The sequence below is a fragment of the Phlebotomus argentipes genome, unplaced genomic scaffold (genome assembly GCF_947086385.1).
Source record: "Phlebotomus argentipes unplaced genomic scaffold, Phlebotomus argentipes genome assembly contig_15, whole genome shotgun sequence".
Lineage (NCBI taxonomy): Eukaryota > Metazoa > Arthropoda > Insecta > Diptera > Psychodidae > Phlebotomus > Phlebotomus argentipes.
Window position 1 is genome coordinate 5,379,214 of NW_026776181.1, and position 24,153 is coordinate 5,403,366.

Consider the following 24,153-nt stretch of genomic DNA (forward strand, 5'->3'; position numbering starts at 1 on the left):
TTGGGTTGTGTTCGCGTGAGGGAATTTTCTTAGTGAAGGAATTGTGGCTTGAAGATGTCTTCGCCGCAGCCGGGAAAGGCCACGGAGGCCAGCATGGTGGCGATTAACAAGAACATCGTGGAGCTGAAGAAGAAGATCCTGCTGGCGGAGGGACAGAGGAAGGCGTACAAGGGTGAATGGGAGGAGGAGCAGAAGGGAAATTCGGAGAAGATTGCCGACCTCAAGAAGAACATCAAGGAGCTCACGGTGAAATTGAAGTACTTGAAGACGAAAAATGCCCAAAAGCCGCAGAATCATGAGACTATCAAGAAGCTGGAATTGCCGCCAGGAGCGAAGAATGCTGATGACGCCGTCCACGTGCTGGATCTCAGAGTGATTGACCTGAAGAAGCAGACAGATCTCGTGCATGATCACTACGTGAAGCGCCAGAAGTTCTTTGATCGCCTGGTGGAGGAATATCAGCGTCTGTACGTGAGTAAGAACAAGCTGGCGTCCGAAAACTCCGTCCCGGCGTCAGAGACTGTGGAGGAGGATCAGAATAGACGCCTTATTTGCCATCTGGAGAATGAGATTCACCGCACATCCGTGCAATGGATGGAGGCGGAGCACATCAGGAAGAAATACCGCGCCATCAAGGCATCTCTCATGACGGATGCCGAGAACTTCGAGTCGAATCTGCTGGAGCTGGAGCAAGCCATCACGGAACAGCAGGCAGAGATCGATAAACTGCACCAGGTGAATCAGGAGGCGCTCCAGATGCGTGACTCCACGAAGCTGGTGCTGCAGAAGCAGGAGCAGGCGGCCTCGAGCTCCAACAGGGCCAGAGAGAAGCAGGCTCAGGACTTCCGCAGGCAAGTGGATGAGCGGAAAATGGAGCTGGAACGCCTGGAGCGGAGAATCTTCGCCACAGGGAAAACACTGGTGCATCAGGAGAGTGCCGGATCGGGATCTGGTGATGCTCAAACCGGGAAAGGTGCCCACGATACCGATCCCAGTGCTCACGCCAAGGAGAGCACGAATGCGATGGACTTGGCGTTCAGGAAGCTCATGGAATCCACAGGAGCCACCGCGACTAATGAAGTTCTGGGACGTTTCCTGGCGCAGCGCGAGGCCACAACGAGATTGGCGTATCTGCGCAATGTCACAGAAACCTCCAAGAAAGATCTGGAGACTCAGAGGGACGCTCTCTCGTCGCAACTGGATGAATTCCGCTTTGCTGACATCAAGGAGAACGAAGTGAATCAGGAAGAAGTGGAGAAACTCAAGACGAAGATCGTTGATCAGCAGAGCAAGGAAGTCGCTTGCGATGGCGCTTCTGAGCACACTCGCAAGGTGTCTGGGTCGATCAAGGAGGGTCTCTTTGAGTTGCTGATGAAACTGAGGGATTTGGATGAGCTTACAGATCAGAACATTTGGAAGAAGACCACGGAGAACATTGATAACTTTGACTTCTTCACGGCAGCATCGATTCCCAGTGATTTGCTACTGAAAGTTCTGCAAGACAGCCTAAAGATGGTGATGAAGCTGCACGGAGGGCAGGAAATTGACCGAGAAGTTGTGGAGGAGAAAACTGACGAGGCCGAAGAGAGATCCATAGAAGATCTCTCAATTCCTCTGCATTCGCCAATTCCGCCGGAGGAAAAGGAGAAGCCAGCAGCTTTTCCCGCTTGCTACACAAATCTATTCGCTAATCGTGGTACTGGCGGTCAGACCACGTCCATTTCTCCTGGTCAGGCAACGCAAACTAGTAAGTATTCCAGCTGGAACTGAACGCCGTGGAAAATGATTTCGTGCGGATCGCGCGCTTTCTGAGAATTCACTCAATATACCATCATTTTTTCTTTCTTTCTCCACAGTCACTTCGGATGACGAGGGTGACGTGCCGTCGCGGCACTACTTGAAGCGTCAAGCGCAGCTCATCATCGACTCCAAGTCACGCAGGAAGGGATTCCGCGTGCAATTGCCGCGCCGGAAGTAGACATGAGCGCACTGAGCATTCGCAAGGCGTCTGAGACACACATCCAATTACACTTTATTCACTTTTACAATTACGTTACTAGAGTCTGCGTTACTGCTTGGTTCATGTTCACTGTGTGAGATTATTTCTTGCTATCCATCAATGAGCTTGAGTATATTGAGTTCCCTGGTGAATAATCCTAAATCAGAGTCTATTGCATTGACTGCAGAGTGATTATCTTCACAATTTATGCCTTATGTACTCTTGTGTGTATAGTAATATTTCCTCTTCTGCCTCCTCTTTCTCTCCGCCCCGCATTACACCTTTAAAATACCTACACTTGTTGATTATGGCTTAACATTGACGATATTTTTCATATTCATCTCTCTATTTCCCTTCTTCGCCACATGAAAAAACTAAAACAATTGCTATTTTATATTGGTTTTCTTTCTGTCTCCCTAAAAAATGCATTCTGTGTTGCTGTATTTCTTCATGATGGGTTTTCTTGCTTGCAGTTTTTCATCATAATAATCAGTTTTTTTTCTTTAGTTGTTACGATAAATACCACGAATACTTTTGTTTGGTTTTCTCACTACAGATAAATTTCACTTAAAAGTACATATCTTTTTTCATATCTTCTTTAAAATATTGCACATTAAATTAAGCAGTGTTGTGTTATCTTCTCATTCACTTTTCATTATACCAAATATTCTTTCATTATTTAACCACAAGATTTTAATCAGGAAATTGTACTTATTGGTGAAAATTACACAAATTTCTCCGCAACGCATTCTTCTGAGACTGAGTATTTTTACTATATAAAATTTACCGTCTCAAATACATTTTCTCTTCTCCCTTTTTTTTGTTTTCATGAGTATTTTCACCCACAGAAGAAATATCGAAAAAATAAAATATTATAAGTCTCCAGAGTAGGAAAAAAAGCTAAGCAAAGTTCAGAAGAAAGACAAATACTTATAAAAATCAATACGAGAATTATTGATAAAATTCAATAATTGAAATTTTCATAGGTTTAGTCAACAAATTAATGCAACGTGTTTATCCACTCTCTTCTCTCTCACGCTAGACATTAATTCAGTAAGTTTCCTATTTGATTAGTAGACGTTTAAGTTATATCTTGTGTGTCCATCAATCTGCACTGTGTTGTGTAAATAATTCGTTGCATTACATTCATTGCATGATTCTTTTTTCACCCTCTCATCTCAATCTAATCATATCTTCTTCTTTTTTTTAGTGATAATTAGTAATTCCTACGTAGTTTTCAATAAGTTTGCATGTTTTTTTCTTGACTAAATCGATAATGTTATGAATTCCCATCTACACTTTCTCACCATTGCGCATCATTTCAATCACTAAGAAAAACTGCATCAAAAAAAGTGCAATTCTACACCTATTCAACAAAAGGAGTGGCTTTCAATAAACTACCAACAAATTTCACCGTTTCACTAATTCATCATCATCTAACATACAATAATTTTCGCTACAGTGATATTTTTCTTGCCAATTCATCATGTAAATAAATTATTTATCCCCTCTTCTTTTTTTTTCAATCATCATCAATACAAACTAACGTAATAAAAATAGTTCTTTCTCTTCATGTGTTTTTTTGTTTTTTCTTACTTATTCTTGTAGCATTTTATCATCATTTTTAAAAATATACTCAAATTCAAGAGACAAATTAATCCCTCTCAATAAATATGTATATAATTTATCCTTATTTAAATATTCACCTCTTGTAAGTTCTCTTGCCCTCGCGAGGTTTTATATTCTCTGATATCTGCCACATTGCGTCCTCGTCCAGGTAGTTCTCGAAGTTGTCGAAAAAGCCAATGATGTGCTCCTTCTTCTTGAACGGATACGAGCTGCAAAGAGTGAAGAAATCACCAGTCAATATCTACAGGGCAAATCAATCTGCCACCAATATGTTACCTCTTTTTGAATCTCTTCATATTCACAACGATATTGTACTGTTGCCATCGTTTCGAGAAGTTAATGATGCCCTCACTGAGATAGTCTTGATTCCCAATGTGTACAAATGTCAAGTCTTGCAGCACAAGCCCTCTGAAAAATGATGTTTTTGTTGGTCAGAAGTTGCAATTAAAAATTGGCCAATCACTTTAGCAAACAAACAAAGTCTTTATGAATCTCCACATGCAAAACCATCTTCGCGAAGATTATTGAGTAATTTGCATTACTCAACTAATACTGGGTTATCTAATTGGGGATCACGTCTCGATTAACACGAGGCATTTCATCGTGCGGAGATTCTCTGCTCTGAGTAAATGCCAAGTCTTCTCTCTCAAAACTCACATGTAGGGAATGCAGGGCGGCGTAGTCTCTGCCAGCGCCAATCGGTAGGCCCGAAAGCTGGAACTGGGATCAATGAGAGCGCAGTAGTCCTTCAGACTATCCGTAATTGTCTTCTGCCACTCCAGTCTGCCAAGGAACAAAATATCACCCTGAATGTTGACCACTTTACAATTATTACATTTACAAATTTTTACCTTCTGATAAGCGCTGAGTCGAGAGCTGACAACAGAGCCAAGTAGGAATTGAAATTCTTAATCTTCCTCAAATGCTTCATGATCTTGATGAACTTGATCACATAGCGTTCGCGCTCTTTGGCATCCTCCTGCTTGAGAATCTGCGATCGCGCCCAGTACGACATCTTATTGAAATGCTCTGTGAAGCGTGTCAAGTTTGGCGATCGCTCCTCACATTGCTCCTGTGCCCAGATCAGCACTTCGGGAATTTCAATCTTCTTGAACAGATCCGAATCGAGGAGCGTCATCTGTTCGGCAATCTCCACGGACTTCAAGTCGAGGAGAGTTGGTGGATTTGTCGTGACGGCCCTTGATGAAAGTGTCGAATAGTACGGCGACCACTTGTGTTGCTTGTACATCATGACTTTCTCCAAGATTTTCACTCGCAGCAACTTTGCCATTGTCAAGTTGCCATTGCAGATCAATTGATGGGCGAAATCCACCAATAGATTGAGACAGTACTCCTCAATGTCAGGTATTCTGCGTGAGAAAGCCATTATAAACTCACTGTTTTGTGGCTCAATCGAAAGTGCAACAAGATGAGAAACACTCACGTTAGATCATTAACAACACGAAACAGCAGCGCGAAGGATTCTTTGGCCGCTCTCTGCTTCTGATCACCAATTTGGCAACTGTACACATTGTATCGATGTGTTAGCTTCTCGATGAGCTGCAGCGGTGTCATAAATGTCCGGAAAGTCGTGAGAAAGGCCTCCCCGTAGGCTGAAAAGCAGCAGACATCATTAAGTGGAAACTGCATTTTTCGCAATAAAAAACACACACACAAATCTCCAGTCATAATATGAAATCAACATCGTCACACTTGCATGAATTCTCAAAAAGCACTCTTACCATTCTCTTTAGCTTCATCTGAATCTTATATGCATTGGGCAAAGCGACACGGCGAAAGAACAGGAAATTACTCGGATGTTAATAAATCAATGCACCACAAATTGCACAGCAAAACTCTCCAATATAAATACAATAAAATACAGCAAAATGCATACTAACCATTCTCGAAATTCTTCTCCACTTTCGTAGCATGAATGATGAGGGCATCCAAGTGGCCACCTTTGACATCTGGCCCGTCCTCGCCCTCCTTCTTGAACACCAAAAACTGCGCGATGCTCATCTCCTCGATCAAATCCAACGGCAGACTAGAGTTTGAGCTCATGCTCTCCTAAATGACAAGAGACGTCCGAATGGTTAGCATAAATCCACTCACTTTGCATGCTTCTTCACACCTTCTTGTTGCCTCATCAAAGTGAAAGACACGACTATGCTTTTGGAGGATTATTTGAGTACACTATTTGATGACTTCTTTACTCATGTGTGTATCTAAAGATCGGCCATCAAATCACGTCATGAGTTATAAAGTTCAAAGATTCCTAAAACATTTTTGCTAAACTTTATATGAGCTATAGCCGACGAAAGAAAGTAAAATCTTCAATCCTTCACTGAATATTGAATAAATACCATCGCGATCACCTTTGAATTTGCATGAAAATGCATAAATTTCACATGCAAAATTCAAGACGCATCGTGAATGCCTCATAAATCAGTAGAGATCTCTTTAGGGCATCATTACACAGCCTGTAAATTGATTTCTGCCATGTCACAAGGCACAAGACAATCACATCTAATTAAGTTACATAAACACAACCACATAATCATGTGCCTTTCATCGATGATATGGGCTTTCACTTTGTCAGCAATTTGTCACTTTATAATATTTATAAGCCAATCCAACTCACCTTCTTCTTGTGCTGATTCCTGCGCAGGACCACTTCCTCGTCTGATGTCTCCTCGTTGCGCGCCGAATTGCTCAGCACCTCAGCTGATTGTGTCTTATCGCTGTGACTCTCATTGAAATTGAATAATCGCTGAGCACTCGCGTCTTTCTGATCGGTCACTTTCACTTCCACGCCCGCCGGACAGTTGAGATGTGGATGGAGCGTCGCCGATAGCGGTGGCGATAGTGGCGACGGAGTCTTCAGCGACTTGCTGCCCGGCGATAGCTGAGGACCACCACTTCCACCGCCAGCCGAACACACCACGGACGGCGTCGAGACCGACGGCTTCTGCACTCGCGCGCCACTCACGACCCGCGGACTCTGTGGTGGGGTGTCACTGTTCACGGACGTCTTGCTGCTCAGCCGCGACTGCTTCGGCGGCAGCGCCGGCGGTTTCTCCACCTCTTCCTCCGTCCGCACCAGCAGCGCCGATGAGGACGTTGTCACCGTGACCGAGTGATTGCTTCCAGCGCTCAGCGCTTGAGATTGCATGCTCACATGATTTATCGATGGCATCATGCTAACAAGGAGAAAAGACAACAAAGAGGTCAAACATATCTTCACCTCGAGCGTCATTGAGTTGACGAAAAAAAAACCACCAGTTTATGCAGATAAGTTTCGCGATCCCCGCGCACTATTAATTGGTAGCAATTTTTCTTCTTTTTTTCTTCTTCTTTCCATTAGAAAAGCAAGACACTATTATTCACCTTTTAGCTTTATGCCTTCTATACAGACATTTTCGCTGAGCGTTTATTGTGTGTAAAAATGTAATAAAAGATTTGTTGCTCCAATTCAAGGAAGAAATTAAGACAGAGTTGAAGAGATTACAGATAAAGATTCTACGAATTGTTCACAGGTTTGCTTGGGTGAGGAATCTTGATAGATACTATTCTATAAATATATTGTAGAGTTTGCAATCTATTTTCCAATTGAAGACTGATTCCTTCTCGAAAAAACTCTGAAATTTTCATCTATTTTCACAGACAACAAACACTCAGAATGACCAGAGAAACAACATGAAATTTTGTCAACGTGATATTAAGTGGAACTCTCTTAATCGCAACTCTGATTCAGCGCAAATGTAATTCATACTGTTCTCACGCATGTATAAATGTTTTTTCTTGAGGAAATTAAAAACACAATTGTTACCTGACAGAACGTTCTTGAAGATTGGCACCTCGAATTCCATTCCCACATATTTGCTGCGAGGCATGAGTGCAATTTCCAAATATCTCCATGTAAGCCATAACTGCAAGAGAAACACACATTACAAAGGAGGAAATTTCATATATAACATCTATAATAGAGCAATTATTTCGCTTGACTGTCTGTCCAGTATTTTATAAGCAGAAAATGTGTAGATTTTAGTGGAACAATATAAAAAACAAGCACTTTAGTGCAGAAATAAAATACTATAGTGTGAATTTATAGTAATGATCATTCGCGCCTTCGCCGCATTAATTGTCTCTTTTCCATTTCTATTATTGATTGCACTTTGTGGATTTATTAGAAGAAACATTTATGCAACATTAATTCATTTATGATAGGATCTTATAGTCTATCATAATTTTGAATTCAATAGAAGAAATTATTAGAGATAAAAGGGAGTGTTTATATGCTTTAACTCTGAGATTTCTTTTTCTCTCTAGCTCATGGCACACAACACCACATTTTCTTGCGCTATATATTCGTCTAGATAGAAAAATTAGCTAATAACAACTCTAATTTATTGATAATCTCCACTGAGTGCACACTCATTGATTAATTGGTGATATAAGCGATATGTGAAAGAGAAAGAAAGAAGAGGAGAAGAAGTGTAACCTCATACCGAATGCATGTTTCAAGTCAATCAACATTTAAACCACGCAGCAGACAAACATGTACTTTCCGATCACATTTCACAACAATATATATATATAAATACTTCATGCAGACAAAAGGTGGTGGGAAAACAACCAGAAAATATATACGCCATTATAATATGTATCAATAATTTCTATGAGAGAATTATTGCCATTATAGCCACGAATCCAAATTGCAGTTTTGCAAAAAGAATTATAAAGTGTGTATGAAAAACAACGGGGATTTTTCACCCTGACTTCTTTATGGGAATTTCTCGAGTGCATCTCTTGCAGAGGGAAAATATACTTAAGTATATTCACGGTAACTCATCGAACCACAACGACAAAGTGCTTGTCTTTTGCTAAGAAACTGAAGAACTCTCTCTCTCTCTCTATTTTGCTACCTTTCGCTATGGATTTATGATGACTAACATTGGTGCAAAAGCCATGAGACAATTGATAAATTGCATCTCCTTTTTTCTCTCTTTTCACCAACAATATACATAAAAATAACAGTTCATTTTGTCAAGCTTCGCGAATTTCTTTCACTTCCACGTTTTATTCAACTCTTAATTTCAATGCAATTACTTAATTCTCTCATGTAACCAAGAATTTCCATCACGATATTTTGTCACACTGAATTCATTCTAACATCAATTCTCTTTCAAACTGATTTTGCACACATTACGATTAACAGATTAATTGAATCATTCCGGAATATTGCAGCAAATTGAGCATTTGCCACATTTGCATACGCAAACTCATTAATTTTTAATTCACCCTGAAATATATATATTGTAGAGTTCTCATCAGAAGTTCTGTTATTCCACTTAATATCCCATAAAGAGCGTTCATAATTCTCAGCGAAATGGTATGAAAATCTCGCTGAAAGCCTTTTCATCGTTATTCAATTGAGAATATCTTGCATGCCTTTAGAATTTCTTTTCTTCTTACAACAGCTGAAGTGGTGTGGAGAATTTTTCTAATTTATTGCCACATTGGAAAGAAGGAAAATAACCGCGAAAGGCGGAAATTAATTTGACAGAAGAGAAGAAAACAGTGTGGAAACAACAATTATAGCATCTATCAATTCACCTCAACTCTTTTCGCCAGAAAACTGCGCCCTGCACATTCTTAAGACTGCAAATTTCGTAGACACAATAATTCTTTCATTGTCTCTACTGCACAATAGAGTGATGAAAAATTCAATTTTCCGCAGTCAAGCAAAGAATATCTTCGCAAAAATATTATTGTCTCTTCTCATCAGGAAGTCAAAGGGGTGTAAAAACAATCCACATCGACTTTTCATATATATAGAGAGTGTCACGTAACTCAGCCAAAAGCATAACACGAAAAGAAGCATCTCCAAAGCCACTTTCATCATTCACTATATAAAAACAGTCGATCATTGACTCTTCTATGACGATCTTTTTCTTCTTCGTTTGGCCATCTCTCAAAGTGGCCCAACAGAAATAATACAAGACAATGCTGAATTTCTTGTGCGTGTTCTCTTTGGGTAGATAGTGAATTTTTGTTTTTTTGCTTGTGATTCGTGATTCTCACTTTTTTCTCAAATCACTTCTCTACAACTCACCTGAATACGCCACACTCTGAAACACTTTACGAGGGAGTTGTAACATAATGAAAAAAGTTATGAATTAGAAAAAGGAAGGTATACAGATATTATATACTTTCAAAAAGTGTTTTTCTCTCTCGCTGCCGAGGTGGAAAAAAGGGGAAATAAATGAGGAAGAATCATCACTACACTTCACTCACACATCTTGTGAGGACGACAGAGAGATTTCTGCACACTCTCTCAACTCTTCGTCCTCACAATGTTTCGGGTGAGTTTGATATTGAAAAAAAAAAAACAGTAACGAGGAGAAACAACAAATATCCGGAAAGGATACAACATTATTATCCCTATTCGAAAAGAATCACATCACATTAAGGATGAAAGTCCCCAACCAAGAAGGAGAAGACATATTTCAACTCACTGTGCTTCTTCTTTATGGGAAGAGGCGGCGGCTTCTCGTCTTGCGTCTCGGCGACCGATTCGTGCTGCAACTGCTGCTGATGGAACTTCTGCAACTGGCGAGGCTCAAAAACACTCTGATGCCTCATAGTTGTGGCCGCAAACGCTGCCGTGCTGTGCTGATGGTGCTGAGATGTGAACACGGCTGCTGTACTTGTAGTTGATGTGAATTGATGCCTGAAACCGTGGAAAAATCTCCATAAATATTCAAATGAAATTCAACTCCACTTGCCTCAAGTGTACACCAATTTAATTTATAGCGCTCAATCTATCACAAAACCAAAAAAAAAACTTCACCCAATGTGTGTGTTTGTATATATTACTGGAAATACTTTAGATACTTTACCACCAGAGCAGAGAAACAAACAAACACACTTTTCATACCCATTCTCACTTGACTCCATCACACATTTTCGATTTTGCATTCAATTGAGAATTGCATTTTCCATTGGTTCTTGACCTCAAATCTCTATACAGTCTTCAACTCTTAACATATTCACTTTCTCCCATCCATTCTGCGACATGTAACACTGTCACAAGTATTACAACTAGTCGCTGCAATTCCAAAATAGCTGATCGAATGGATAGCCTAGTTTTTATGATCATACTAAAGGCAAAAATCGAGAACTAGGCGAAATTCCTGAGCTTTTACAGACTAATATGAAGGAGGAACAAAACAAATAACTCGTCTTCCTAGTATTCTTTCCAACCGAGTTACAGGAATTCCGCGAAAACCCCTTGTATTTTCCCCACATTCATCTTCACTACGCCACTGCGGAGGAAGAAAAAAAAATTATCAAGGCGATCATCCATTAGATAGAGTGAATAGTAAATCTCATGAGCGAAATCACCGCTAAAATAGGAGAGAGAACACGTGAAAAAGCACAGTAAAAATTAAAATTAATTCACCACATTATAAGTGGTACAAAAATCTCATTTGTTGCATTTTAATTAACAATCGTTTTTGCTGCAGCTTTGTAGCAATTATTTAATCTTTCGGAAGAGCAGCGCAAATTATGTGTAATCATTTGAATTCATGAATTTACCGTGCAAATTAGCGCCTCATTTGCAAAATTGCCATCATGATTAGATCACACAGTTAAAGGGACGTGATATTAGGGTCGGAAGTGACGCAACAATGAACTTACTTGGCCCCTTGATGACTGTCACCGCCCGGCATGTTGTCGTATATTGATTTGTGGCGATCATATCTGCCGTGGATGCTGCGTCTGGTCTTCTGCGGCAACTCCGGTGGCTGCTCATCGTCCTGATCGTACGACAGTGTCTCCGACATGCCGGCACTGTCCACACTGTCTGTCTTGCACATAAAACTATGCTGCTCGAACTTATTGAACACATTCTGTGTGAACATCTTCTCAGACACACATTCGCCCCCAATCAGCTCCTGTTCCGCCGATTGTGTCCTGCTGCTGCGCGTCACCATGTACGACTGCCCTGAACGCCGCACGATCGGCGGCGCGAAGTCATCGGCACCCGTGATGGACAACATGGGCAAGCTGTCCTCGAACTCCCGACACGGGGACGACGAGGAGGCGCTATTCGTGGCCAGAGCCATCTGATCCATCTCCAGCAGAGGCTCCAGAATGTCATCCTCACGACTCTGGTTGAGCGCCGAATCCAGCGAACCCGCACTGGCACTCAAGAGACTAGAATTGTCCTCAGGGGACTTTGAGCGCCACGAGCTGCGCTCATTTGTGGTCGTGGGCAGCGTGAGATCCGACGCCGTGTCTGAATCCACGAGTCCGGCGCGCTGTTTGGGCTTTGGCGGCAATGGCGGGGGATCGGTGAGTCGACTGGGAAGCGGAGGCTTAGGCGGTGGGCTTGTGTCTCTCAGGATGCTCTCCGTGCTGTGCGAAGAGCGCACTATGCGTGACGATTGTTGCTCTAGAATGTCCCTCTCGCGCGGCGTCAGTGGAATATCCGGCAGGGATGTTCTCTGACTGGCCACATCGATCATCGGACGCTGCAGTGTGTTTGAAGACGTCCGCACGACAGGAGATTGTGAGGAGGAACTCACCCGTTCCGTCAATTTGGCATTGGATACCTGTAATAGATTCTCAAGCGCCGCCTCCATCAATTCCATTACCTCCTGGACATTGTCAGGCTCAATGGCAGCGCACGTCTGCTCGTTCTCAGCCAGCAGCACCTCGTCACAGAGCTTTATGAGGCGCCCCAGAGACGCATACACCTGCGTCTTGGCGGAGATCAGGGCGTTGCTCTGCTCATTCAGCCCGTACGCCTGCAAGGCCGTGTGGACATTCGCAATGGACTCCAGCACAACCGTCCCATTGCCCGGCAGCATCTCCAGCTTCCTCTTCGATATCACATCTTTGAAGTGTGTCAGGGAGTTCTTCACCTGGCGCACATGATAGTTCAGATCATGGGCAGGCTTCGACGCCTCCTCGACGCATCCCTTGGCCGACTTGTTCCGCGGACTGCTCGGCGAGGAAGTTCTGTAAAAGGCAAACACCCGTCAAATCTCCTCCTCAGCACAAATGCCACACATTCACCACTCACCTCGTCATTGTGTTCGTCGGTGTGCGAATCTGGGAGATCTTCTCCAGGAAGTCATCCTTGAAGGATCTCGCTCGGCGTGCCAGCTTCGTGCCACGCAAGCTGCCTTTGTGTCCCGATGAGCCGATCCCTGAGTGCATTCACGTTCACAGGCGCGCGGCGCGACAGTGAAAGCGAGAGATGGAGAAGAGAAGAGACACACAAATCCCATCAATGATCAACGGTGAGGATATTTTTGGAAGCGTCTCTCGCACAAGAGCAACACTTCTTGCGCTGAGAGAGAAAAGCCATGAGATGGAAAATTGGGGGTCGCACCCTTCCAAAGTCCACACACTTTTCGGAATGCGGCGGTTGCCCACAAAAAGTTATCACAAAAATGTTTTTGCCAAAAATATTTCAAGCAGTTATTTGTGGTCCTAATGCAATTTCACAGATTTCATGTGTTTAGGGGGTTTAGGGTGCGCAAGCTGATTTTGAACATGTCCAGCCTTATTCTTGTCCCTATTTTATTCTCGTTATTCATGAATAAATATTAATTTAATAGAGAATAATTTTTGAATAGTAAAATGTTTTATTCTTATTCGGTTATTCCTGAGAATAACTTATAAACATCATTTGTGTTGAATAGTGGTTTTTGTGCTCTTATTCCATTTATTCCAACTATTCTCAGATTATTCTTTCTTTATTCTCCGCTTATTCTTCTCATTCTTCTACTTAATCTCGGCCGATCGTGTCCACGGTTGGCACTTGCGCACCCCTTCTGTGTTTATCCATAAACACTTCCTAATGTAAGTTAGTGTTTGTTTACAAAAACAAAATACAAAAAGCAATATTATCCAGTCTGTGTCATAAGTGAACTAGATAATTAATTAAATTCCTCATCGTTCAATTATTAGAAAAAAAGCCTCCATTCATCCCATTTGAACACCCCTTTCAACACACTCGTGTCTTCTGATGAAAGACATCGTCTGTGCTGTGAATTTCGCAAAAAAAGATTGGCACAAAATCAATTGTTGTTTTTTTTGCGAATTCCCGACGATTCGCAATGTTTGACCGCGACAAATTTGTCGCTCTCGCACTCCGCGAAAAGCAATCAAACCCAAAAATTACGAGCAATAAAACGAACGAGCAGGCTTAGAACAATTGCTCAGTTCTCGCGATGGATCAAAACTAAGTAGCCTTGACTTTAATTGCCGCCGATTTTGCAGCTGGCATCGCCGCGCAGGGTGCGAACTCGCTCACAGAGGCGAACACATGAGTCAATCGGTGACGTCACGGCTCTGGGGAACCCACTGCGCCTGCAGGGACATTGCATTTCCGTCCAGATGAGATTTCGCCCCGCACAGAGCAGCCCCACTTGCGGGGCTCTCCGCCCTGCTCTCACAGTTAGTACACGATTACTCGCAAGACACAGGACTTACGAATTTCCAACAGTTTCACGAGATTTTTCGGTGGTTTCCTCACGAAATCGTAGGACGAGCGCCTCAATTGCTCATTTCGCGAGCAAATTGCCAGGAAAGACTCGTCAAATTCGGGCATTTCTTCGAGATTCACGGTGTCAGCGCAAAGTCGCAAAACAGCCAAACCCACCCAAAACACTCCCAGTCTGAGCCAAGTGGCCCACCGTCTGCCCAATAGCACCGCGTCGGTGCCCGAAAAGGGCCAATATCGCTCAGAAAACAATCCCGAAGTGAGGAAAATTCATCACTGAAGTGAGGGGAGAAAACTTTTGTCAAAATTTTCAGCCCGAACCACCCAAATTGCGAGCACTTTTCCATCACCTACCATTCTCTATTTTATTGCTGTTTTGTGTTATGGACATTGTCCACCGCGTTGAGGAACACTTGACACTGCACTACACCACCACTTTCACCCTTATCATACACTTTTTCGCACTGTTTTTATTATCTTTCCTCCCTGAAAGAGGCAATCTCGCACTCACCACTCGAACTCCACTAATCAATTCAATTCACCACTCGCCATAAAGTCGATATCACCGATTATGGCAAGTTCCCAATCGATATATCGCTGGGTTTTTGTATTTGAATTGCTATCAGAGTTGTAACGTTGTAACTGCGGTTCGTAAATGTCTATTAAAAAATGTGATAAACACATTTGAGGAGCAAAGAGATATATAATTATATTATGTAAATGTACAATAGCATTATCAACATCATCTTAGCAACATCTAGAAATTCTGACGTAAAGAGATTGCCTTTTTTTGAAAATTATTTCAAACTTAATTTTTAGAGTGAATATTTTAGAGATGAGAATGGCATTGAAGAATTCTCAAAAAGAGTCTACAAAACATCTTCAGCTAAACGTTCATTTTATTTTCGTTAGTATTTTCCAAGTATTTATTTATAAGGAAAATTAACAAAACAAAATAGTTATCAAGTGCTTCTGATAATAAGAAAATATTGCTTTGGACGTAATTTTCAGTTCCACATTTTCCCATAAGATTCAAAATCATATTTTCTTGGCCAATTTCCCCTCCAATTTCAAATTATTTTCAGGGGAGTTTCCCCTGCGGAAAGAGAAATATCACCCCTTGTTTTCCAAGCCTGGAAGTGGGAGAAATCGTATTTACGGACGATTTTATATCAGTGTTCTTCCACATTTCCAGGCCTTCCCCAGCTTTTTCCTTCGAACATCACTCCTATTCTTAGTAGTGCATGAAATTTCCCCTCTTTTCTCACATTTTGCCGTGTTTTTCACAGTGCACCGCAGTCGAAGGGATGTTCAGAGCTGATGTTTTGCCTCTGGATTGGGAAATACATTTCCAAACTGGGCGCCAGGGGTGGCGAGGGAAAAAGAGTGTTTTGGGGTCACCGATGATTGTTTCACTCGATAGCCTGAGGATTCTCATTTTTCACTTTTATCTGGGTATTTTTGATTTATGCCCCACGATAGTGTTCAAATGTGAATTTATATGATATAACAGCCCAACTGTGAGGCAACCATAGGCAGTAATTGAATGTTTATCCATCGCCAAGAGATGCTCTCTCCGCAAGGCGCCAATTTGCGGATGGCATTCATGCACAATCTCTCCTGGCCACTCTGTCCATAGAATTTCCATCACTGGGCAACCGATTGATGGGTTTTCACAGTGAATTAATCTGCACAGAGGCAGCGAATTAAATGAAAATGATTGTTACTGTGAGGGACAATATGGCGATTAGCCACATTAGGGGATGATTTGAAAATTCACAGCTCCCCAAAAATGATGAAAACCGTAACGAAATTGCTGGTGCATTTCTCATTTATTACTGTCCAATCATTCATCGGATTTTCCAACGTATGTGCCAATTACTCTGTTCATTTGGTGAAAAGTTGGTATAAATTTGGAAAATCGATTCAGAACTTGTGGATTTGAAGTCAAAAGTCTCGATATTTGAGTGATTTTCTGGTGCACAGAAACCACAAATCGCTGAAATCTTGTATCTGTTCAGTAATCAACTCTGAGATTGAAAAATCGTTGGGGCGGAAAGGTCGACAAAAAGTGGGTTATATTGAAGGAAATCTGCATTGTTGGGAGGAAATTCGAAATATCAAATTTTAATTGTAGCCAAACGGAAGCTCCCACTTGTGAGCTAATATGATTTAAATCACCCTCAGCCGAAATAACCCATATTTGCGTGAAAGTTTAATGAGGTCGCCGGCATTGTGGTTAGAATTGATGACCACTTGGGGCTGTTTGAGGAGATGTGGTGGCTTTGCCCGCCCTCACACTGGGAATTCGGGGCACTCATGGCCTTTCGGGGCGGTTAAATTGATCGGGAAACAAAGTCAATGGACCACGGAATACAAAATTCAAATTCACTCAAGGATGTCCGACAGGATTTAAGTTCAATTCCCCGAAACTTGGTTTTCTGTGCATAAGCCAATTTTCTAGGACACTGAATTGTCAAATTTGTGTAAGATTTTATGCAGAAGCTTTGGCAATTTTTCATGTAATTATATTGGGGGCGAAAAATAGAGTAAAGTGAAAAAGTCTCGTGAACCACATACGAAAGAGACTAATACACTTTTCGATACATGACACTTTGCATGACTTTGGTAGAAGTAATGAAAAGTGTTCAGGGAAAAGTTTCTTGCTCTTCTTTTCAATCGAAGCGACATGCCTTTTTGCACAGAAAATGATTTATGGCGGCTATTTTGAAATATTATATACTTTTCGGGTCGATTTTTATAGGAAAAACAGTCGAACTTTTCTAACTTTCTTATTCCCAAAAGCACTCTCTCGTGTATCGAGAGCGCATGCAAAAGAGGAAAACAATTTATAGCATCTGCCATAATTTAAAATCTTCATCCCATAAACTCTCTGCTAGATTTCCTATGCGGTTTCTGCCAGAGACGCGCATTCAATAGGAAAGCGTTTAACAATTTAATTGCGAAATAAAATGGCAGCACCGGCTTTTAATTCCGCACAGAAAGTGCAAAAATCGAATAATTTGATCCTGTAGCAAGTGTTCTTTATGGCCAATTCATTGTATGCGCAGCGCCAGCAGGAAGAGTCCATTGTAATTATCCCTGTCGGAAGGCATCCTTTTTCGTAGACTCTCCTCTTGTCTCCCGGCGATACTCCAAAGGGGCCCAGCAGACGCCCGCCACCCCCTTGTGGGGGAGGGTGAAAGTGCGAGAAAGTAATTGATGAAAGCACTTGTGACGCTCTTCAGCGACACAAGTCGGAAGACGCAATGATGGGTCCTTCGACGTCTTGTCGATCCTGTGGCACAATTTCATTTTCAATGAATCTCCAAGTCGCAGCCGCCCCCATAAATGGGCTCCTCTGTGCTCCCTCGTGGTTCAATTCACAAATAAAATAAAAGACAAGGTGGATGGCGCCAAAAAGGCAAGAGAGGAAAAGTGTGAATTCAATGGTGTGTGGTGTTTTGTTCGCATGGCGTAGTATCGGATGGAAAATGATGTGGGAAGGAGGAAAATTGATTGAAAACTCTTTCCTCACCAGGACAGGTATGCCGAGGGGTGGGCAACTAATCGATTGAGTGTTCAATTAATTACATTGTGGTGCAATTAATTTGGAAAATCTCATTACAAAGCCGTGCCATGAGCGAGGCGCTACAATCTGAAGACACTTCAACAGAGAAGCTTTCATGGATTATGCTCAACCGTTAGCGATCACATTGATTCTGTGTTGATTTCACAGCAAGTCTCCTTAAGTATTTTATGGTCTTTTTCACTAGTATTTTCCCACCTTTTCACAGTCCTTCACACAGTCTTCAGCTCTTCTCCAGTGACGGGAAAAGTGGCGAATAAGAAAGATGATATACTTCACTTTCTGTCTATTGTGAATTCACGTGTGAGACTTAAGAAGGTGACTTCAAGAATGTGCTCATACCTGATGGCAAAGGAGGGGGTGCAAAAGTGTAACTTATGTATCAAAGATCTCTGCGAGAAGATATAGCTCAGAGAGAGTTGACGATTTTTAAATTTAAACCGACTCCCCGTAGTTTTTACCACCATCGCAGAGGTGGATAAAACTACGTCGCGGGGAATGGAAGTAGACAGTGTGGAAAACTTGTATAGTGAGTATAATAAATTCCAAGAAAGAGTGCGAAAATTGTCCTGAGGTACATGCAGAAATATTATAATTTTTGCAATATTCACACCCCTGGAAATTCTTTCTAACATATGCGACGAGCTGAGATTTCACTGTTGGATTGAGTATTTTATTGTTCTGAAGCATAAAAGTGAGTTAACGAGTATCAAAGTTATACTTTAACAACACGTGAAAGAGACAAGATATAAAATTTTAAACTCCCCCAGTATATAAAGTTTCTCTCACATACAAGATGAATCATTTCACTTTGCTTTCCACCGTACTATGTTCACATTTTTTGCTTTTATTTATATGAAAAAAGGACTTCCAGAATATGCAGGAGAATACCTTAAAATGAATTTTAATATGCATTATCTCTCTGCAATTTTGTTGACAACTTTTTGTGGTGTTTTGATGAAAAATACCTGAATAATGGGAAACAATACTTTGACGGAAAGAAGTGAGTGATTTGATATTTTGACACGCTGTATTCCTTGTCAACTTTGTGGCGAGAATTATGCAAATTTGTCAGTGTGAATGTGAATCTGTGCTTTGCAATTTGATCTCAAATTCTCACTAATACTGAATAATTGAATTACAGTCGCAACACCCGATGTCTTTTCAGAGGCAGAATGGTCAGAATACGATGCGCCCTCGATGGACTCTCTCGCCATCTCCCCAAGAACAAATATAGGTGAATTTCTCTCCAGTGCCAACTTGCTGGCATTGAATGGGGCCTCATTTGCTCCCATAGGACACAAACATCCAGACAAGTTGTTGATTTGACCAAACACCAGCCATTGCCGCTCACATTTCTCCGCATTCATGCCCCAAGAATTATAGGATAAATTCTATCCGTCTGTCCGGGTGAGTCAAAATTCACCCCGAGGCCATTGCAATTCCGCATAGCATTTCGTCGATTCACATCCAATATTGCTGGTTGTGAATGCATGTTTACCGGCCACTGAGATTCGAGCAATAGGAAATGCGAAAGAAAAACTTTAAATGCTTTGGGAAATAGAGGATCAGATTTGCAAATCTTGAAGTGTTGTAATGTTTTTCTTATGGCGAATCCATACAAATTAGTGGACATGAGTTGTTGTAGAGAAACTCAGCAATATTAACTCAATTTCATGCACAAACTTTCAGCAGTATGTAAAATCATTTGATAAAAGAAAAGATATGTGTGTAAACTTCTTAGCACGTTGTCGTGCACTTTCGCTGTATGTAGATATCTCCTTCATTAAGGACATATTCCTTGTCGACAGTGCAGAAATTAGTTGTGATCTCGCAGAGTGCACGCTTGTGTAAACGTCAAGTGTTGAGTCATATCGCTTCTAGTTCACATACGTAAACTTATTAGGGCAATTTTCCATCGAGACATCCTCATCATCGTGACTCTCACGCCTTCGTCAGCCCCCAAAATGCCCGCAAAGCACTCGAATGGAATGGGAAACATTCCATGGCCTTGTTCGTCCTGGACATGAGGGATAAGGAGACCTCATGTGCGACGATGTTATGGCAGACTTGATAACTCTGCAGATGCCTGAATTGCATACCCACTTAATATTGGATCACGATAGCCAAACTTAACACTAACAATCTTCACTGAGCAAATTATCATTTCTCGTTTCTCCGTGTTTTGTTCGCCAATTTAATTAGAACAAATTCCTCTATATGCACTCCTAACGACTGCATCTTGTCTTCAATTCCATCCCCTCAGGAGTGTTTGGCGCATATAAAATCCAATAAAGGAGCTTTCCACACACAAAGGACCCATATATTAATTTATGGATAGTCGGATTAACGTGCACCGGCCATTCGCACTCGACTCGAAAGCTCTGTGGGTGGATTTTACACAGCACTACGGATAAATGGGCAAAGGATATGCAAAAGTGGTGAAATGTGTAATTCTCTCGTACTTGAATTTTATATTTTTGACCATATTGATTTTTTTTCGTTCTGTGCCCGTGTATAAATATCAAAAACTCTTAATAAATGATTATTGCGATTTTCATTGCAATTAAAAGTGTGTGTTTGTATGTATGAATAGACGGATTAATTTCCCTTTCTCATAGGGCGCAAAGTATAGTGAAGCAAATTTCAATTATGGGAGTATCTTCTCAGGAGAAATCCTCCCAAATGTGCTTGATAATTAAAAGTTTTCTCCAATCATCCGATGAGTTTCCCCGTGTGGACGAGCGGAAGTGAAAAAGAGAAGAAAATTTTAATCACGAACAGAGAATTTTGCTGAGGGAAAACCCCTTCACGAGTTATTGTAATTGGTTAAATATTTGCTTCAGCATTCACCATGGAGAACGGCGGGGATGATGAGGAGCATGGAAAGAACATGCAAAAGGATGGTTGCGAGTGCATTGCAAGATACATTTTCCCTTGTAATCCACACTATTAACGTGCCTAAAATAGTTTATTGTATGGAAAAGTTGAACATGAATGAACAACTGCATGCTTTCATTCTTCGTGATGTGAAGTACTTTGATAGGAATTTGCCTCTCTGTGTTGTGTGATGTTCCACCAAAACGTTCTCCGCATGCAGAAAGTTATGGCAACGCACAAAATAAGTCATCCAGTGGAAAATTAATATGAAATTATGAACAAGTTGTTAATTAGGAACTTCCCTATTGAGAATTGTGAGGACGTGCACTTGAAGTTTCATCTCTCCCTCACTCTCGTGCTTTCACCACTTCCTGGGAGCATTGTATCAAAAGGACCTCATTTGAACTACCTTCCATTTATTCTCTCTTGCATCGCTCGCTAAATAACTGATTTTTCTACCATGATAAATTTATGCCCTGCAGGAAACTGCTTTGCCATTAAAATTTCCACCCTTGCAAACTGTTTAGTTGATTGCGCAGCCACTTTTTAGTCTCGCACCTTTTCCGTTCTCGGGCTATGAAATTTATCATGACTGGAATTCATACGCATGAACGTTCTGCTGAATGCACCAAATCACTGTGTGTGGTCAAATCAATGCCTAAAATTCATCATGAAAATGCCATCAAATCTAAAATATTCACATGAGAAAGCCGAGGGGATGGGATGGAATATTGTGTGCGAAGCAAATGCTGAAGCCCAGGTAGATTGCATTGCTTTTGATACATCACAAAATTGCACATGAAATACTCTGGCTCGCATTCGTGCTGACTCGGCGTGGTAAGAAAGCGTTTCATGTAAAATTTTGCCCATCAATTAAAACGCTTCCATTTTGATCGCTTTTTTCTTGCATCGCCCTTAAATTCAATTAGATTTTGAGAATATAAATAAATGTAAATCTAGCTAAAATCATGATGTCTGAAAATTCCTCACTCTCTCTATGATTTTTTTTATTGTTGGTGCTGAAATTTTCAGATACGGCAAAAATCATAGATTGTATATTTTTTTTTGTTGAACACCAATCAGTTGTGATGTAAAAAGAGAACGAAAATTATTTCATAACAGCCAAATATGTGAAATTATTGATGCGGTAAATCAGTAAATAAAACGAGAACATCGGTATAAAATATTTTGTATTGTATTTAATTGCTATTATCGTATTTATAGTGATATAAATAATAATTGCAAGTGAATTTATCAGGACATGAATTGGGATATTTGCTCAATGTAAAACTGAAATTTCGCGTCAAATGTATTAATTGAAGCAAAAATAAATCAGGCATTTATTGCATATTAGCTGCGTAATGTGCAGCTTCATATGCACTTTTTATTGCTTTCCAGTGGAGCATCATTTCACAAATGTATTCCATAAATGTAATGTTGCATTATCAAATGATTGCCATATGCGATTCCCACAATTGACTAACGCGGAGCTTTCGCTCCTAAAAGCTCCCCGATTATTTATTTCTGGACAGCCAGGACACCACAAAAAGAGATGAATGTCCATGAGATCAGGGGTTTATTCTCGCCCTACAGGACATGTTGAAGTTGGAATTACAAATGTTTAGATTAGATCAGTGGCAGTGATATTAGTTCTGCCACGGCGAGAGAATGAGACCATCCGGAATCACTCACCCATATCCGCCTCCAATGATTGCTCTCCGCTCCTTGTGCGTATTAAACAAAATTGTTTTTCATTTAACCAATTGCTTTTTGGCACTTTTCCACCTACACTGCAATACAATCCATCAAGAAGATTGATGAATAATGGGAGCGCAATCAAGGGAATTGTGCGAGGAGCATTCCTTTCGAGCTCCCCAAGCGTTGAGCTTTAATGGTCGCCAGGAAGAATAGATCGAGGACTATCCGTCAAAAATGTACATTGTGTAAGAATTTTCCCTAATACGATTTTAATATTTCTCCGCGTAATGAAATCCTAATTGAATTCACTCACTTTCCTGGCCTTCACTGGTTTCGCTTACGCCTATTTATCTCTAGAGACGGCAATACTTGTGTGTGTATAAATTATATTGGTTGAGATGCTCGGAATGAGGACTTTTTTTTATTGAATTCTGCAAACCGTAAGAGTTAATTTGATTTCAAGTCTTCCCAGTGCATTCTTGGTCGCAATCTTCTGCGATTCTCCGAAGCTCCTCTCGACTCTCCACCCAATCAAATTCGCCCCAGCGCTCATGTTGATGTCTCGGCAAATTCAACCAAGTGCGACTATTTTGCATGCGAGTATATCAATGAGTTCTGCAAATAAACTCAACTGAACGTTTGTTATTTCTCCAGCCCTCAGGAATCATCCAGCCGTGAGTGGAAGCAATATGACACAAACGGTAATATTGTGGCAAACTCACCAGATATTGAATTACGCATGCAATGCATCCAGGGAGATGCGATGGAAAAGAAAGATTTTTCCTCAATTGCAGATCCCAATTGAATCACTTCTTGGGTGCAGCCAAATGGAATATCATTGAGTGCATTCGAGGATGAATTTCTCTACATCAGAATGCCTCCTATTCACTGAGGAAAACAGCCAAAGACTTCCAACAGACTGGTTGTACAAATAAATTGAAATTAATGGGAAATATTATTGGAATGCAAATTGGCAGAATATTGCATCCACTTACGCATTGTATTCTTGGTCAATTTTATTGGCATTTTTTTCTCATTTTGTGCAAACAAATAATACAATTTGCCTCGATATTTCCCCTACCAATTTCATTCCAATCTGATTAGTAGCTAATATAAATTATTCCCACAGCAATTCCGCCTCGCGAATATGGAACCAAATATTCGCAATCAAAGAGGATTCTTCCTTCCAATTCATTTATGTGTGTTTCCATACATACGCTGTAATTGGCGGGGTTTAAGTTGAAATATTTGCAAATGCCCAGGGAAATCGCATTTGAGAAGAGGTGCGGCTTTGCCACCCAAAATGAAATTTCCCTTCTGTCATCACACCAATAATCCAGCTAAATTTGAAACAATATAGGCGGGCGCATTAGCATAATCAACATTATGTTGGTGGGCTGTTTGGACACAAAACACCAGGGCCAGAGAGAGAGAGAGCATTTCATTTTGCCAATTCAAAGTTACCGAAACAAATTCAGTGCGACGATTCAATATGCAAAATCCACCCATATCTGAGCTCCACTGTTTTGGCTCAATATTTGGTTGTATACCTCCATGCTGAGACTCTCATAAATATTTTAAATATTTACACTCATGCATAGTGAGTGTGAATTGGAGGGAATTTGTTGGAGCATTTCGGAGGACAGCATGAAAAATTTAGACCATGTCGAGGGTTGTTGTAAGTCCCGAACAAATGGCACATATTTCAAGTTTATCAAACAACCATCACCAACACCTCAAGAGGCAATTCCATAAATCACGACACGTTTTTGATGTAAGAAATCCATCTGACTTGTTATACGGTTATTATTATGGTTTTAATGAAAAAAGTAA

The 24,153-nt window shown here is 41.0% G+C and overlaps 2 protein-coding genes across 6 annotated transcripts; one reads left to right on the plus strand and one right to left on the minus strand.

Moving 5' to 3' along the window:
- The first annotated feature begins 8 nt into the window (after positions 1-8).
- On the plus strand, positions 9-2,001 carry LOC132261682 (outer dynein arm-docking complex subunit 3). The gene is made up of 2 exons (XM_059760596.1): positions 9-1,747; positions 1,857-2,001. The coding sequence occupies exons 1-2, from the start codon at positions 55-57 to the stop codon at positions 1,976-1,978; spliced, it is 1,815 nt and encodes a 604-aa protein (XP_059616579.1). The 5' UTR covers positions 9-54; the 3' UTR covers positions 1,979-2,001.
- Positions 2,002-2,007: 6 nt separating this feature from the next.
- LOC132263316 (guanine nucleotide-releasing factor 2) lies at positions 2,008-14,681 on the minus strand. Of its 5 annotated transcripts, none has more exons than XM_059763021.1 (14): positions 14,508-14,681; positions 12,726-12,852; positions 11,336-12,661; positions 10,150-10,364; positions 9,747-9,770; positions 7,461-7,560; positions 6,273-6,831; positions 5,530-5,698; positions 5,371-5,394; positions 5,073-5,241; positions 4,480-4,998; positions 4,286-4,411; positions 3,905-4,036; positions 2,008-3,837 (listed from the first exon to the last, which is right to left on the minus strand). In XM_059763021.1, exons 1-14 carry the CDS (start codon positions 14,542-14,544, stop codon positions 3,702-3,704), a joined length of 3,663 nt encoding a protein of 1,220 aa, XP_059619004.1. In that variant the 5' UTR covers positions 14,545-14,681; the 3' UTR covers positions 2,008-3,701. The 5 variants fall into 5 exon arrangements, with proteins under 5 accessions (XP_059619004.1, XP_059619000.1, XP_059619003.1 ...); XM_059763017.1 differs by lacking the exon at positions 14,508-14,681 and adding an exon at positions 14,144-14,276; XM_059763020.1 differs by lacking the exons at positions 9,747-9,770; positions 14,508-14,681 and adding an exon at positions 14,144-14,276.
- Positions 14,682-24,153: the final 9,472 nt, after the last annotated feature.